Source organism: Trichosurus vulpecula, chromosome X, assembly GCF_011100635.1.
Source record: "Trichosurus vulpecula isolate mTriVul1 chromosome X, mTriVul1.pri, whole genome shotgun sequence".
Lineage (NCBI taxonomy): Eukaryota > Metazoa > Chordata > Mammalia > Diprotodontia > Phalangeridae > Trichosurus > Trichosurus vulpecula.
Window position 1 is genome coordinate 22,213,630 of NC_050582.1, and position 14,725 is coordinate 22,228,354.

Below are 14,725 nucleotides of genomic sequence, written 5' to 3' on the forward strand. Positions count from 1 at the left end.
ACAGCTGAGGCCTACAGAGCAGAAGGGCCTTGCTCGGGGTCTCACAGGAAGTCAGTGGCAAATGTGAAATTCAAAGCCAGGTTTTCAGCCTCCCACTCCAATCGTCCTCTAGCCTTCCCTTCTGGGTGTCACATTTAGTAAAATGGCCCATCATTTTTGCAAGCCCGCTTTCCCGGTGTTGAGAGCTTCTACATGTATTGACCACCTCTCATTGTCCTTTGGAGTTCAAGGTCAGTAACAGCTCTGGGCCAGGCCAGAACAGGACAAACAATATTAATCAACACATGCACCACAGTTCCAGTAAGAACATTATTGGCATTGTATCCAAAAAACTGTTATACAACATGTTCGTGATAAGCTTTCTCCTAGGTTACTTGATTCCAATAATTCTCATCCAACTGAACCTCATTGTTGCCTAGAATAAGAATTCCTATGCTTATTTGCATTTTCTCCTCATGGCAGGTTCTTAAATATTATTAATTTGTAGCAAGCATGGGCCAAGAGGAGGTGGGTATGCCCCTCCCTCCCTCACATGCCAGGGCCTCCCCAGGGTGTACACACAAAAGGACAACAGTTTCCATAAAAGAGGAAACATTTGGACCACAGGAGACACAGACAGAGAAAGCCGCCACACAGACCTGAAAGCAGCAAGCAGTTCGGGGGAGTCAGCATGAGACGCACCACAACTCGCGTGCCAGGAGAGATCCCTCTGCTCCGTGTGCATAGCCCCAGGGGAGATGGAGCTGGTGGAGACACAGAACCGCATGTAGCCTCGGAGGAAGTAGGGGGCCAGAAGAGATGGAGATGCCAAGGCACTCTTGGACCTGGAGAGAGGCCTGAGCTAAAGGCCCCTGCATCTATGTGGCCCCTGAGGGAAAGAGCTGACAGGAGCTGGCAGTGGACAGAGAGAGCAGCTGCCCCCGGAGCTGGAGAGAGGCCTGGCTTAAAGGGGGCTGCATCCATGTGGTCCCTGGAAAGAAGCAGCCAGCGCCAGGCGAGAATGCAGAGTGACCAGATGCTGGAAGGCGGAGGAAAATCGCTGCAGCAGGGAATGGCAGAACCGAGAGGCAACGAGGCATCGAGCAACACCGGAGACCCCCATGTGCCAACCTTGCCCTTTGCGGGTCATGGGGCCAGTGGGGCTCCAGGAGATGAAGGTGAACAGTCATCTCCCTAGCAACCCCAAGCTAAACAGAGCATGAGCCCCCAACCTCAGTAGGGGAGTAATGAAAAAGTAGAGTAGTACCATAAGACAGGATTGTACCCTGTGGGAAGGTGGGGGAAAGTTTTCCTGGCTGTCTGTGAGTTGAGGTACAAATCCTTTCTGTCCTTTTATTGCATAAATAAAACCTTTTCTGTCTTTAATGCTTTGTTAGCCAAGATGCTTGCAGGGAAACCAAGGGCCTCTTATGGAGGAGTGGGATGCAAAAGCAGTCAAATACTGAAGTTCCTAGGGTTACCCTGGATGTGGGCATGAGCCAAGGGGTTTTTTAATATATGGCAGATACTCAATTTCCAAAAGTTTTGCTGGGTAAGGACACAAGATTTTGAAATAATCCCAAAACTGTACCTAAGTCCTTGTGGAGGAGGGGAGGGAGGAAGAGCAGGGGGAAGGGGCAGGGGGAAGGGGGAGGGAAGAATTGAGGGAGGAAAGGTGGGGATAAGGGAGGGGAGGGATGCTCTAACTCCAAAGTTACATAGTTACAAGATAGTTTTTTATGATGATGATTCTTAAAATCTTACCTGTTAAAGTAAATGTTGCAAATATTGTATTTCTATGCTAATACTTGCAAATATAGATTCTATTAAGAGTTCTTTCTATTAAGCACTCTAGTCCTGCTTTGTATCTCATCACGGTGTAGCATGGGCTCTATTCTTGAAGGCTAGGCCAATGGGACTCACTATCTGCCAGGCCTGCCAAGGAGCTGGGGACAGGACTGTCGTGCTAGTTTCCAACAACCAGCCTGGCCCCCCATGAGCTTGGCCACAAGAACTCTAAGGGACATCTACACAAGTCATTGAAGAGCTGAGAGCGGCATCCACACACCATCGAAATGCCAGAGACCCAAGTGGAGAAGTGTGGAAGAAGTTCTATATGCGTCCTCCAAACATTAGCCATTATCAGGAGAATATCTGTCGGCCTTTTGTATGGTCTTTCCATTTTCCCTTTTGCTCACATATGCCATGTGCCATGCCTTTCATGCTGATGCAGTTCTCCCCACTCAGAATGCCCCATCCTTCCCTTCTTCCTTACCAGTACAAACTTGGGGAACCCTTTTTGTAAGACCAAGCTCCAGATCCGCGCGTCTGCATCCTCTCCAGAGGCTTCCCTAACTAACCCCACCTAACTCCAACCTTTTTCTCTTTTGTTGATCTCCACTTTAGTTTTGTAGATTTGGGAATGGATTTCTTTGGGAAGGACATCAAGTACACGTGTGTCTGATAGAAAAAGAAGACGGGAAATAGTGGCTGGGCTGTGCTAATAAAATAAAAATGGATGCTGCTACTAAAAATCATTTGCCTATTTATTGTTGTACCAGTCAAACTGCCAATTAGACAAAATAATAACAAGATTCATCTGGAGAAACCAAAGGTCAAAAGTCAAAAGGGAAGTCAGGAGTCGTGGCACATGCCTTTAATTCCTGCTACTGGGGAGGTCAAAGCCGAGGGACTGCTTGAGTTTAGGAATTGTGAGTTGTAGTAGACTAAGTCAATTGGGTGAGCCTCCAGGAGCAGGGACCACCAGGCTCCCTAAGGAGGGGCACACTGGCTCAGGTTGGAAACGGGACAAGTCAAAGCTTCCATGCCAATCATCAGTGGGACTGGGCCCAGGAAGTAGCCTCTGCACTTCCAGCATGGGAGAGATGGGGAGACTCAGTGTCTTACAACAATAATAATGATGATGTTAATGATGATGAAATAATGGGAAAAGCAAGAATTAAGGGAGATCAGCATTATCATAATCTAAGTAATACCATTAAGCAGTATTCATCGAAACTATTTGGTACTGATTCAAAAAAACAGGAAAGTTGATTAATGGAAGAGACTTAGTAAGTAAAACTCAGAAGCAATTGAATTTAGTAGCCAGTATTCAACAAACCCAAAGAATTCTCTATTCAACAAGAACTGCTGGGAAAACTGGAAAGCAGTTTGGCAGAAATTAGGTTTAGGCAACAAAAATATCCCAATAAGGTACAAAAAGATACGTGAACACAATGATAAAGTTCATTAAAACTTAGAGGAGAATGAAAGGAAAGACATTGGTGAAGAATGAAATGAGGGATAGCAAGGACTAGGGAAAGACTTACTACAGGAAACAGAGGTGATAAAGGAAGATAAAACAGACCATTTCAATTACAAAGAATTTAAAAGTTTTCCTACAAAGAAAATTAACAAAATTAGAATTAGAAGAAAAAAACAGTTAATTAGGAAAAATCTTTGTAGCAAAGATCTCTGATAAAGTTCTGATATGCGGGACATACAGGAAATTGATAGAAACATGTAAGAATAAAAGTTATTCCTTAAAGATAAATGGTCAAGGGTTCTAAGGGGGAGCTTTCCAGAAACCAAAATGCAAATTATCAACAACCACAAGCAACTTGCAAATTAAAATAATTCTGAGATTTCATGTCAGGCTCATCAGATTGGTAAAGATGCCAAAGTACAAAAAATGAGAACTTTTGGAGGAAGTGTGCAAAGATACCCACTGATGTTAGCACTGCTGGTGGAATAAGCTGATCCAATGATTCTGGAAGACAACTTGGAATTACACTAAAGCCGTTAAACTGAACACACCCTTTGACCTTGCAAACCTACTATTCCTCAAGGTAGGGCACATAGGCATATACCCCAAGGAGACTAAAATCCCATACACACAAAAACATTTAGAGTAGCACTTTTTGTGGTGCCAAAGACCTGGAAGGAAATCGGGCACCTGGTGATTGCTGAATGGCTGGGCAGTTGTGAGCGCAATAGGATATTAGCAGACCATAAGAAATGATGAAGATGAAGACTTGTACCAACTGATACAGAGAAAAGACACGGAGTCAATAGACCAACTAACATGATCACTGCAGTGATATAAAGGGAAACAACAGCTAGATGCTTAAAAAATTAATGTAGCCACTTAAAATAGTTTGCATATGTATTGGCACTCCAACCAAACTTCCAAGGGGTTATCAAGAACTATCAAGAAGTGACTCCAGAGGGCTTGCTTGTGAAGACAGCCTGGCTTCCTCCTCTTGGGACAAGAGCAGAGGGGTGAGGCATCCAAGTTCACACGAAGCCAGTGTGTCACTTTGTTTTGTCTGGCTGTACTTACTGGTTACAAAGCAGGGTTCTCTTTGTGGGAGGGGATGGAGGAAGGGAGTCCCTGGAAAGTGGTTGTTGTGTAAGAAAAAAGAAAAAGGCATCCTCAGAAAGGGAGGTAAGCCTGACATGTATCACGAGTTAGGGCTATTCAGTGACCCAGAAAATGGTCTCCTGAATATACTCTACAGGCTTTCAGGAAAAGTCCCACAGCGAGTAGTCAAATCTTGTGGTCGCAGCTCTGACTGCAGATAGCCACACACACTCTAAAAGACGGGTGAGTGAATCAAGACTTCATTGTCTCTCAGAAGACTCCTACCTCGGTGACAGCTCGCTCCCAATCACTTCTGGAAAGGCTGTGGCGCAGGCTCCTGTGTCTTCGGATGAGAATTTCTGTGGCTTCTTCCGCTGCCCCTGTCTCCCCTGGAAGGGTATGCCTGTTATATGCAGGAGCCTGGAAACAAAGCCCGACACAAAGTAGACAGAATGAAGGGGCCCGTTGAAATCAAAGTTAAGAAATCTCAAGGTTGTGGGCATACATAATTCAAAGTGGCTTAAATTTGGAATTTTTTAGATTATATGCACTTCACAGGGAAGGTAAACAAAAAAAAAAGATAGTTAACCTATTTCACCCATATATATGCATGCCCTCATAAAATGTCCCTCACATCCTTAAACTTAGAAAATCTTAAATCACATTTATTCACAATTTCCTCACAAAAATGAGTTCTTACAAGAATACTAAAGCTAGAAGAAAAAAGACTCTGCCTTTAAAAGAAATAAATTTCTTTGCCATTTGTCTCTAGTCACCTCTCTCGATGGTCTCCCAGACACATTGCTCCTGGTCTGAAGGGCCAGACTCAAGCACCATCTAAGATGAGCCTTGGCCCCATCTCCTGAGGTTGCCAAAGTGCCAAGCACTGCTGAGACAGGGAGGCTCACCCATGACCAAGAACTCGGGCAGGCATGGCAGGAAATCTCCTGTGTGCCTCTAGCACAGCAAGCCAGGCCAGGGCCAGGGCCTCTCTGCTCTACTTTGCTATGACTCTAGGCTCCACTCTGGAAGCTGACTTAGCACAGGGGTGTGTTGGTAAATATTTATCAACCAGATCTCTGGGGGTAGGGGGTGGGGGGAATGTATGCATGACACACTTTTAAGTTTAATCTACATTAACAGTTTCACCATCACTTTCTTAAGTCTAGACAACCAACAAAACAATCCATCAAGGCCTGATTCTAACATTTGCTGATTTCTGAGTTTTAAAGGCTCACACTGAAAATTTAACAATTAGTTTATGTGAGCCTGTTGGAACTAACTCCAGCACCACCCTGAACAGCTGAGCATATGGTTGGTAGCAGGGTTCACGTACAGGGCACCAGCCCCTGCCTTTGGGCTGAGTTTTTGCTCTTCTTACTACTTATGGGTCTGGCATATGGCAAATGTTTAATAAAATATCTACGATCTCTCTTCTTTAAGAATCTTTAAGAATAAAGACTCTACTACCTCCCTTCACAAGGTCACCCATTCCCAAGTTCTATTTCGGAAATTCTTCCTTACATCTAAGCCAAACTGCATCATGTTGGATCTGGCTGGGGCTTCCTCCAGAGCCAGACAAAATGCCTGCTTGATGTCCTCCTTGTAAATCCTTACTTAAAAACAATAATTCATTTATGACTTGTCATCTCTGAACTAAACAACTACAATTCCTCTGGTTGGCCCTAGTACTCTTTTTGAGGTCTTTACTGACTTGTGTCCATCTGTCTGTCCATCCATCCATCTGCCCATCCATCCATCGGTCTGTGTGTGTATTTCCCTCCCCTCCGCTCCTTCCCCAACCCCCTCCTAGTTTCTCCACATCTTTTTATGACATTTGGTGGCCACAATTAGGTATAATGCTCTCCTATGGGTCTGACAATTATAGAGTACAGTGAAAAGATTATTTCATAGCCCTTCCATGGAATAATTACACAACTAATCATTAATGATAGTAACTCCCATTTCCATAGAACTTTAAGGCTTAAAAAACACCTTCCCTCACAATAACCCTGGGCAAGCATCATTATCCCCATTTTACAGATGACAAGAGTGATGTTGAGAGAAACTTTGAACTCTGTCCTCTCATCTTCAAGTCCAGTGTCCTTTCTATACTCGAACATACCTCGACATAGGGAGTAATATCTTACAGGTGAGGAATTTGAGGGATAACAATATGGAATGATTCCAAGTTAGGAAAGAAATTGAAATCACACGTCAATTGCCAGAATTATAATTATGTCTTTTATTGGCAGTCTAATTACTGGATATTTATCCTCTCCTCCTGTGGGTTCCAAGTGCTTTCTATATCTGTTGAATTCTATCCTCTGCATCACACCATCATCCAATATCTTCTCAAACAGAATATTATTAATATCTCACAAAACCCCAGAATCTTAGAACTGGAAGGGCAGGAATGTGACCACCACTAGGTCCACTCAGCCTCACAAAATCCATGTGAAATGTGCCAGAATGTGCCAAGTTTGTTTCATTTATAGAACTACTATAGCATTACTTGGGCTAAAAAGAATCCTTACCCCTCTCCTGATTTTATATAGGTTGGTAGCCAATATCTGCTGTATGTTATCCACAACGTCTTGATCCAGAGGGGTTGGGGCCGTGGCTACTGTGGCTGGTTCATGACTGTGGGTGCAAAGAAAACAACTGGGTTGTTTACAGGAATCAAATACAGGAAGGCATCGAAGCTGAAGGTATGAGAAAAACCCATGTTCAAGCTATCAAGGCATCAGAGGACAAAAATGTAAATAAGAGTGGCTGGGGACAGGGGTGGGGGGGCGAAGATCAGTACTGCACTTTAAAAGGAAAAAGGTCTTCTTGAATGATTCTTGGGGGGCCTCAACAAGAGGTAGCTAAGCCCAAATGTTAATAAATATGAATGTTTCAAGAGACAAGTCTAGTTCTAGGCACCAAGAACTTCAGTATTCCTTCCACTCAAGAGAAGGGGTTGGAGAATCCCAAGGATGGGTTCTGAAAGGCCAACTGTATTGGAGAATCACTAGCTTTTTCAAAGTGACTCTCCTTCATAATCATGTGGGGACAATGAGAAATCCAGTTAAGTAGGACAATGAGATGAGGCATGAAAGCTGGGCAGGAGGCATTATTCACAGGCATTTCCAATGGCTTGTGGGAGTTTTCCTAGCTGTGTTACCAGCTTCCATCTGACAGTAAATGTTTATGGCCTTCCCATCTTTAGTGTTTCTTTTCCAGTTCAAATTCTTAGAGCTGGAGGACTCAATGAAGAGATAATGACTGATGGGTGAGGAATGTCTCTGGGCCTAATCTTACTGCCAGGTTTATGCAGCTAATGCAAAATGGAGGCGTAAGCTGTCATCTGGCTATTTCAGGCAATGGAGACAGTTGGTCTATGAATTTCAAATAAAACCATTTCCTACTTAGGTCCTGAATTATCCAGATTAACTATCTATATCTTTCCACATCCCCAGATTATTATTCAGTCCTCCATTTTGCATGGGTTATATAGCCCTACCTTGATCAAACCAAAAAGGTCAATGCCCTGGGTCTCCCCCTACCCCAAATAATCAGGCCCGAGGCATTATATCCCTCCACTGTGCACCCACTTCTGCCTCATTCCAACTAGTCCACTCCACCCTGAATTCATAAAGAATAGAAATGGGCTGGCAAGGTCCTCAGAAGGCCATCTGGACAAGCCAGCCTCCTTTATGAAGACAAGGGAAGGAAACCTGAGTCATCCAGAGAAGCTGAATCCTGAATAGGTCTGGCTTAACTTAAAAGCTCTCCAGAAGAAAAGATTCTACCATATCCCTTGATATCCTGTTTCAACGCTGAATTGACAAACTCTCTTTGTGGCTAACTGTATGGTCCTATTGTCACTGAAGCCTACTTCCTTATGTGGAGTCTTCTTTGGGGAGGAAAGCTAACTCAAGCATTCTGCTTCCAGCTCTGCTGGAAGATGCAGAGGAAGCCTGGAGTTCTAGGCAGTTTACTGAGGCTGGTGTCAGGAAGAAGCAAGTTCCAAGGCCACCTCTGCTACTTGCTGGCCATGCAACCTTGGACAAGTCAGCCCCACAGGGCTAGTCTTCTAAGTCATGGAGGGTTGAGAACTGTATTAGCGGAGGAGAATGTCCCCCCTGCTGATGAACTGAAAGATCCTTCCCATACACTCAATTCCCCCTTAGTCTTCTTTCTTCTTCTACAAAGTTAACAGCATCATTTGCTCTAACTTTCCCCTGAAGGATCTCATTTGTCTCTTTAATCATTGTTGCAATGACTCATCTCTTTACTTCTGGACCCATTCCTCCCTCCAGGCTTTCTGATTAACGCCACCTGTTTGCATCATCCCCCATGCCCACAGTCAGGCCAGTATCTGAATCACTTTTTAAATAGTAGCATTCCATAAGTAACTGTTAAAACTTGGGGCCTGCTACTGGTGCTTTGACCTTGGACCTGAGTCATTTGTTTTTGGGGCCTTAAGTCAAGCCAATCACGGCCACAACTTTAGGCTGGACTCCTCAAGCCTCAATGGGCATATTGCATATATGTATTCATGACATTTGTGAGAAGCACTGGACGCATACTAGGTGTTGGCTGAATGGGATGGGCCCAGCCATCCTTGGGGTCTGGTGGGCTAATACAGCCAGGATCCAAAATGGTATCAGTGTAGACACACTCACCCCACCAATGCAGACTGGCCCATCTCATGATGAGCCTCTCTGCACTTAGCCAGAGTCTGTATTCAAAGCCCTTCTGGCTCTGGTATAATCTTTCAGAATTGTGGATCATCTCTGGGTCATGACAGAGCTTTGAGGAGGACTTTGATGGAGCATGGTAGGCTAACTACAAGCCCCCAAACTCTTCTCCAAACACTGACAAAAATTCCTTGAAAGTTTTACCAAGAGGGGAAAAAAACCTCATGGCACTCAGAGAATTACCACACTCCCATTTAATGCACATTTAATGTGAATTGCTCTGTAGAAGAATTCTTTACTTTTTCTTTTTTTTCTCCCCAACCCCCACCATTTTCCCTTTTCAAGTTCTCTCTCCCTTAACAATCATCCAGAAAAAAAGAGTAAGGAAACCCTTGGTACATCCATTATTTCTGCCCCCTTCCCCTGCAAAAAATAAAAACAAAAAACCCTATAAAGCCCTATTCATGCCTCATTCAATAGAAGCAAAAGGTAACTTCATTTTTATTTCCATTTTTAAAAAGTAAATTTGAACGCCCAAAGTGTTCTTCCTGGGAGATGGATTTTTAGAAGAAACTTCCAGTGGCTTCTTCACATAGTTAAAGGCCTGGCAGCCAGCCTCTCCCTTTTCAGATGAACTGGGCCCTCCATGCTCAGCAAGGCAGCTGTGAAGGCCTGGGATAGGAGAGAAGAGAAAGGCAGTTCCCCAGAGAAAATTTTTGACCCTTTCTTTCAGTGGCTGTGGCTCTTTCTACTTTCCCCAAGGGCCAGAAGGCTAGGCTCTTTGGGTGGTACCTGCAAGAGAACATCATAGGTCTTGAAAAATACTTACCACTCAGGCACACTGGCTGGGGCATGGACCAGTTGGCCAGCTTCTACCAGCTCAATGGCGTGTTTCCTCTCTAGCTTTTCATACAGGAGCACGATGCTAGACTTGGGCTGGTCATAATCTCGCAGCAAAATCTTCTGCAGATATTGGCTATTGAAATATTCCAATCTGCTCAGGCAGCAAAGAAAAAAATGCCAAGAATTCACTGGCCACTCTCCTCTGAAAAGTTCCACTGGCTTTTACTTCAAGTCAAGTCAATCCCAAAACATTTATGAAGACCTACTATATGCAAGGCACTGAGGGCACAAAGGTAAAAGGAGGCACAGTCTCTGCCCTCAAAGACCTTCTACGCTAATGTGGCATAGTGAAGAGAGGCAGAAGGCTTGCATTTAAGTACCTCTTCTGCCACTTACAAACTAGCTGCATGACTTTGGCCAAGTCACGGAACATCCCCTGGCCTCAGGTCCTCATCTGTGAAATGAAGACTGATCTTAATGGGGGACACACCAGTGACACAAATGAATAAGAGACTGGGTAGAAATGGACCTTGGGATCAAGAACTAAATGGGCCTCGAAGAACATCGGGTCCCATCCTCTCATTTCTGAGATGAAGTAACACACAAGAAAGGGAAAGTGACTTGACTGGAATCACAAAGCTGGGAAGAAGAAGAGCTGAGATTCAAACCCAGATCGTCCCATTTCAAATTCAGCGGCTCTCTCTGCAATATTCTGTGGCTGTTTCTTACCTTATACAAGCTCTTATTGCCACCCAGGGCTGCAGTAATGCCCTGCCAGGAGGACTTCATGTCTCCATTCTCTTCCCCCTCCAAAATGTCTTTCAGATTGGTGTGAGAATATTTTTTCTTACTCATACATAGATCTACTCCAATTATTCCTCTGCTCAAAAATCTTTGGTGATTCCCTATCACCTCTGGAGGAAAGGTTAACCCCCTGTGCATGGCATTCAAGGCCCCCTGCAATCTGACACCACCCTCACTTTCCAGTCTCAACTCATGGTACTCTCCTCCACACTCTCCACTCCTATTCGAAAGGCACCTCCACCATGAATCCTTCTCTGATCCCCCAGTGTGCACCTCTCTTAATACATATCATTTTGTGCTGGACACCCTGTCGGTGCCTTGGCATCCTGCTAGACTCTGAACTCTATGAGAGCAGACCATGTCTTTTAGAAAGTGGGTACATTCCCTAGATCCTAGGACAGTGATGTTTGTGGAATGAGAAGCAAAACAGAAAAGAGTTCTAGGCTAGTCCCAAAGAGTGAAATTGTCGAAATGTTCTAATTTATCTAGTCAAGCTTCATAAATACATAGCAGAAAATTAAGCTGCAGTTTTAATTTTTTAGAAATAAATCTGGGCTCAGATTCAATCTAGCTCAGTAGGTTGAATCTGGCCTGCTTGTGAAAACAGGCGTCACAAAGGGTAGGATTTCTTAAGACAACCCATTATGGTGAATCCCTAATAAACTTTGTCTTTTCCCTTGGCTGAGAAGGCTTGAGTCAAATTGTTTTGGCAGGACCCGGCGTGTCGGTATTTGGGGGTCTCAAGCACCCCTAAAAACCTATGGTTCCCTACCATCATCATTTTTCTTTAACCTCTTCATTTTTTTTTTGTTTCCTGAGACTGGGAATACTGCTAATCTCAAGTTCTTCTCCAGCCAAGACTGCAAGGTAAGCCTCTCCCTCTCCCAATCCCCTTCTCGCTCTCCAAGTATTTTGGAGGTGCTTTTTGGGCCTGACTTCCCAGGTCCCCAGCAGGTCAGACAGCTGCTCGCTGTCTTGGACTCAGCCTGATGCTCTCAGGTTCTCAGCCCAGTGGTTTATGTTCGAGGCCATGGACTTGGGCACACCTTCCAAAGCATAGAGGACAAGGATGGACGCCCTATTGGGAAGTGTGCCCCCAATTTTCTCAATTCTCTCAGCTCTAGGGAATGGGAAAACCCCAGGTACCTTTTTGTGTTTATTTTTTTTGTCTTATTTTGTTCCTTTTTGAGGCTTACTCAAAGATCCTCCTTGCAGAGGAAGGGACTTTCAGCCCCCCCAAGCCCACAATGGGTCAATCCTCCTCAAACCCCAAAAATTCACCCTTGGGCTGCTCTCTAAAGAACTTAAAAAGAAAAAGCTGGTGTTCCTTTGCAATACTGTTTGGCTGCAATATTGCCTAGAAGGCCAGCAAGAGTGGCCTATTTTGGGGACTGTACAATATAATACTCTCTTGCAGCTAGAGCTATACTGCTGGTGAGAAGGAAAATGGAGAGAAATTTCCTACGTAATGGCCTTCATCAAGCTCTCTTGGAACCCCATTCTCAGAAAAGATTGTAAGATGCTCATAGCTAGAGCCCCCCCACAAAGGGGCAATGGGGGTCAACAGGACATTTTGGATAACCCCTTCCTTATGGCCCCTAGGGCTTCAGCCCCAGCCCCTCCTCCTGTTCCCCAACCTCCCTGGAGCACCCTTGTTTCCTGTGCTCCCCCTTCCATGGGCATCCCCTCTTTCCCTTGGTTTCCTGTAGAGCAACCCCTCTTTTCCTGCCTCCTTCACAGTCCAAGTCTCCTACCCTGCATCTCCTCCCATGGCCCCTCCCCCCTTGGTGACCCCTCCTTAGGTCCCAGCCAAGGGTCTGGTTGAGGTGCCTTCCCCTGTGGCCCCTTCCCCTGAAGGGACCCCTACTCAGGTTCTGGCCTCATGGCCTGCCCCTATTTCAGGCCCTGCAGTATCTACCACCATGGGCCCTACCCCCGAGGCAACCCCTACTCCAGTTCCAGCCTTGGGCCCTGCCCCCATGGCAATAACTCCTCCTCTGGCCCCTCTCTCTGAGATGGCTCCCACTCAGGTCTCTTTGGTATCTCCTTCTCTGACCCCTATCCCTCCTCAGGTACCAGCTGATCTTCTCCCTTGCCAGCCAGATGCCCTGGCCTTGCAGTCTAATCTAGGTTAGCCGGCACCCCTTAGCTCCTCCCTCACCAGAAGTGGGACTTCCTATATCCCTCCCCAAGCTCCAGGTCCCATAGCACCTTCAAGGCTTTTTTCCCTGAGGGAAGTTCCTGCCTCCCCTACCTGGACAAAGAGAGTGCATGTTCCACTCTCCATTTTGGATCTCATTCAAATTAAAGAAAAACTGGGGAGATCCTCAGGAGATCCTCAGAAGATCCCACTAAGTTTACTGAGGGTTTTAGGGATCTGTCCCTACAATTTGAACTTTCTTGGTGTGATCTGCATATCCTTTTCTCTACCTGTTGTACCACTGAGGAGAAGAGGAGAATCTGGGAACATGCCCAAAAATTTGGGGATCATTTGGCTAGTGATAACCCCATGAAATATCCCCCAGGTACAGCTACTGTTCCCACTAGTGACCCAGGATGGGATTACCAAAAGAGTGAAGATAGGGGAAAGAGAGACCATATGGTAATTTGTCTGTTAGAAGGCCTAAGAACAGCATTTCAAAAGCAAATAAATTTTCAAAAAATTAGGGAGATTACTCAGGTTGAAAAGGAAAACCCTGCTCTTTTCCAAGCCCGGCTAGTAGAAGCTATTAAGAAGTATACAAATTTGGATCCTGATTCTATTGAAGGGGCAGCAATACTTAACATGTATTTCATTAATCAGTCTGCCCCAGATATTAGGCGGAAACTCCAGTAATTGGCAATGGGACCCCAATCACCTCAGGCCCAATTACTGGAGGCAGCCTTCGGAGTTTTCAACAATAGAGACCTAGTTGCAGCAGAGGAAAGAAAAAGCAGGGAAAGAGCTAGAGACAGAGAACATGCTCAATTCTTGGCTGCTGTCATGGCCAGGAAAAGACCCAAGGAGCACCCCTCCAGGGGGCCCCCTTGGAGGAAGCCCTGCGACTTGGGCGGTGGGGAAACCTGCTTTCGATGCCACAAGGAGGGTCACTGGTCCAAGAAGTGCCCCTCTAGGGCACTCCCCTGGAGAAAGCCTCCAAGATCCACACCTCCAGGACTGTGACCAGCATGTAACCAGGAGGGACATTGGAGGAAGGATTATCCCCGAGGTTGGAAAAGTGGTACAGCCCCCTCCCAGTACCCTGTCCTCCAGTCTTCTCAAGACTCGGAAGGAGGGGAAAGCCTGGGGTTTGGCAGTGCTCCCACTTTCTCCACCTCTCTCGCAGAGCTCTGGGCAAAATCAAGGCTGAAGGTAAGGTTACCCACTTTATCACGGCTATGTTCTCTTGTTTTAACTAATTGCTCTGGCCCTACACGCTCCTTGACCCATTGGGTCATGGGCATCAAGGATCTGTTGTTTGAACACTCCCTCTCTGGCCCTACCCCCTTGTTGGGAAGGGACCTGATGGTGAAATTGGGAAGCCAATTTTCTCTAGTTAAACCTCACAACTCCCTTTTCCCTCTGTTTACCAGATCTCCCCATGTTTCCACAGAGGTGTGGGAGAGGGTTGATCCAATTGTTTGGGATCAGGGAATTCCTGGGCAAGCTACTTCTGCCACCCCAGTCATAGTTCCCCTCCATCGCCTTCAATATCCAATTAAGCCCAAGGCTTGGGAGGGACTGCAACCATTAATTGCCACTCAAGGCCATGACTCGCTCCCTCTAGAGTGGGGCCCCTACCCAGCACAAGCTTTTGGGACTTTGAAAACTAAACTGACCACCACTCCAGCATTAGCTTTACCTAATCTAGAAAAACCTTTCACTCGGTATGTTGTTGAAAGGGAAGGACAGGCTTTGGGAATCCTAACCCAGTCTTTATGACCTGACCCCAAGCCAGTTGCCTGTTTTTCAAAACAATTAGATTCTCTAGTTGCTACAGCCATTCCAATTGAGGAAACTTCTAAACCTGTAGCAGACCAGCCCCTAGAAGCTCTGACTCCCCAGAGC

General features: G+C 45.6%; 1 protein-coding gene across 1 annotated transcript in view; it reads right to left on the minus strand.

Annotated features, from left to right (window-relative positions):
* The window catches only part of LOC118832468 (sodium/hydrogen exchanger 2-like), a 110,590-nt gene that overhangs the window by 26,621 nt on the left and 69,244 nt on the right, over positions 1 to 14,725 (minus strand). Inside the window, exons 8-10 of the mRNA XM_036739780.1 lie at positions 9,860 to 10,024; positions 6,880 to 6,985; positions 4,628 to 4,762 (exon numbers count right to left, since the gene is read on the minus strand). Of these exons, the coding sequence (XP_036595675.1) occupies positions 4,628 to 4,762; positions 6,880 to 6,985; positions 9,860 to 10,024 (406 nt within the window). The remainder of the gene's footprint in view (positions 1 to 4,627; positions 4,763 to 6,879; positions 6,986 to 9,859; positions 10,025 to 14,725) is intronic.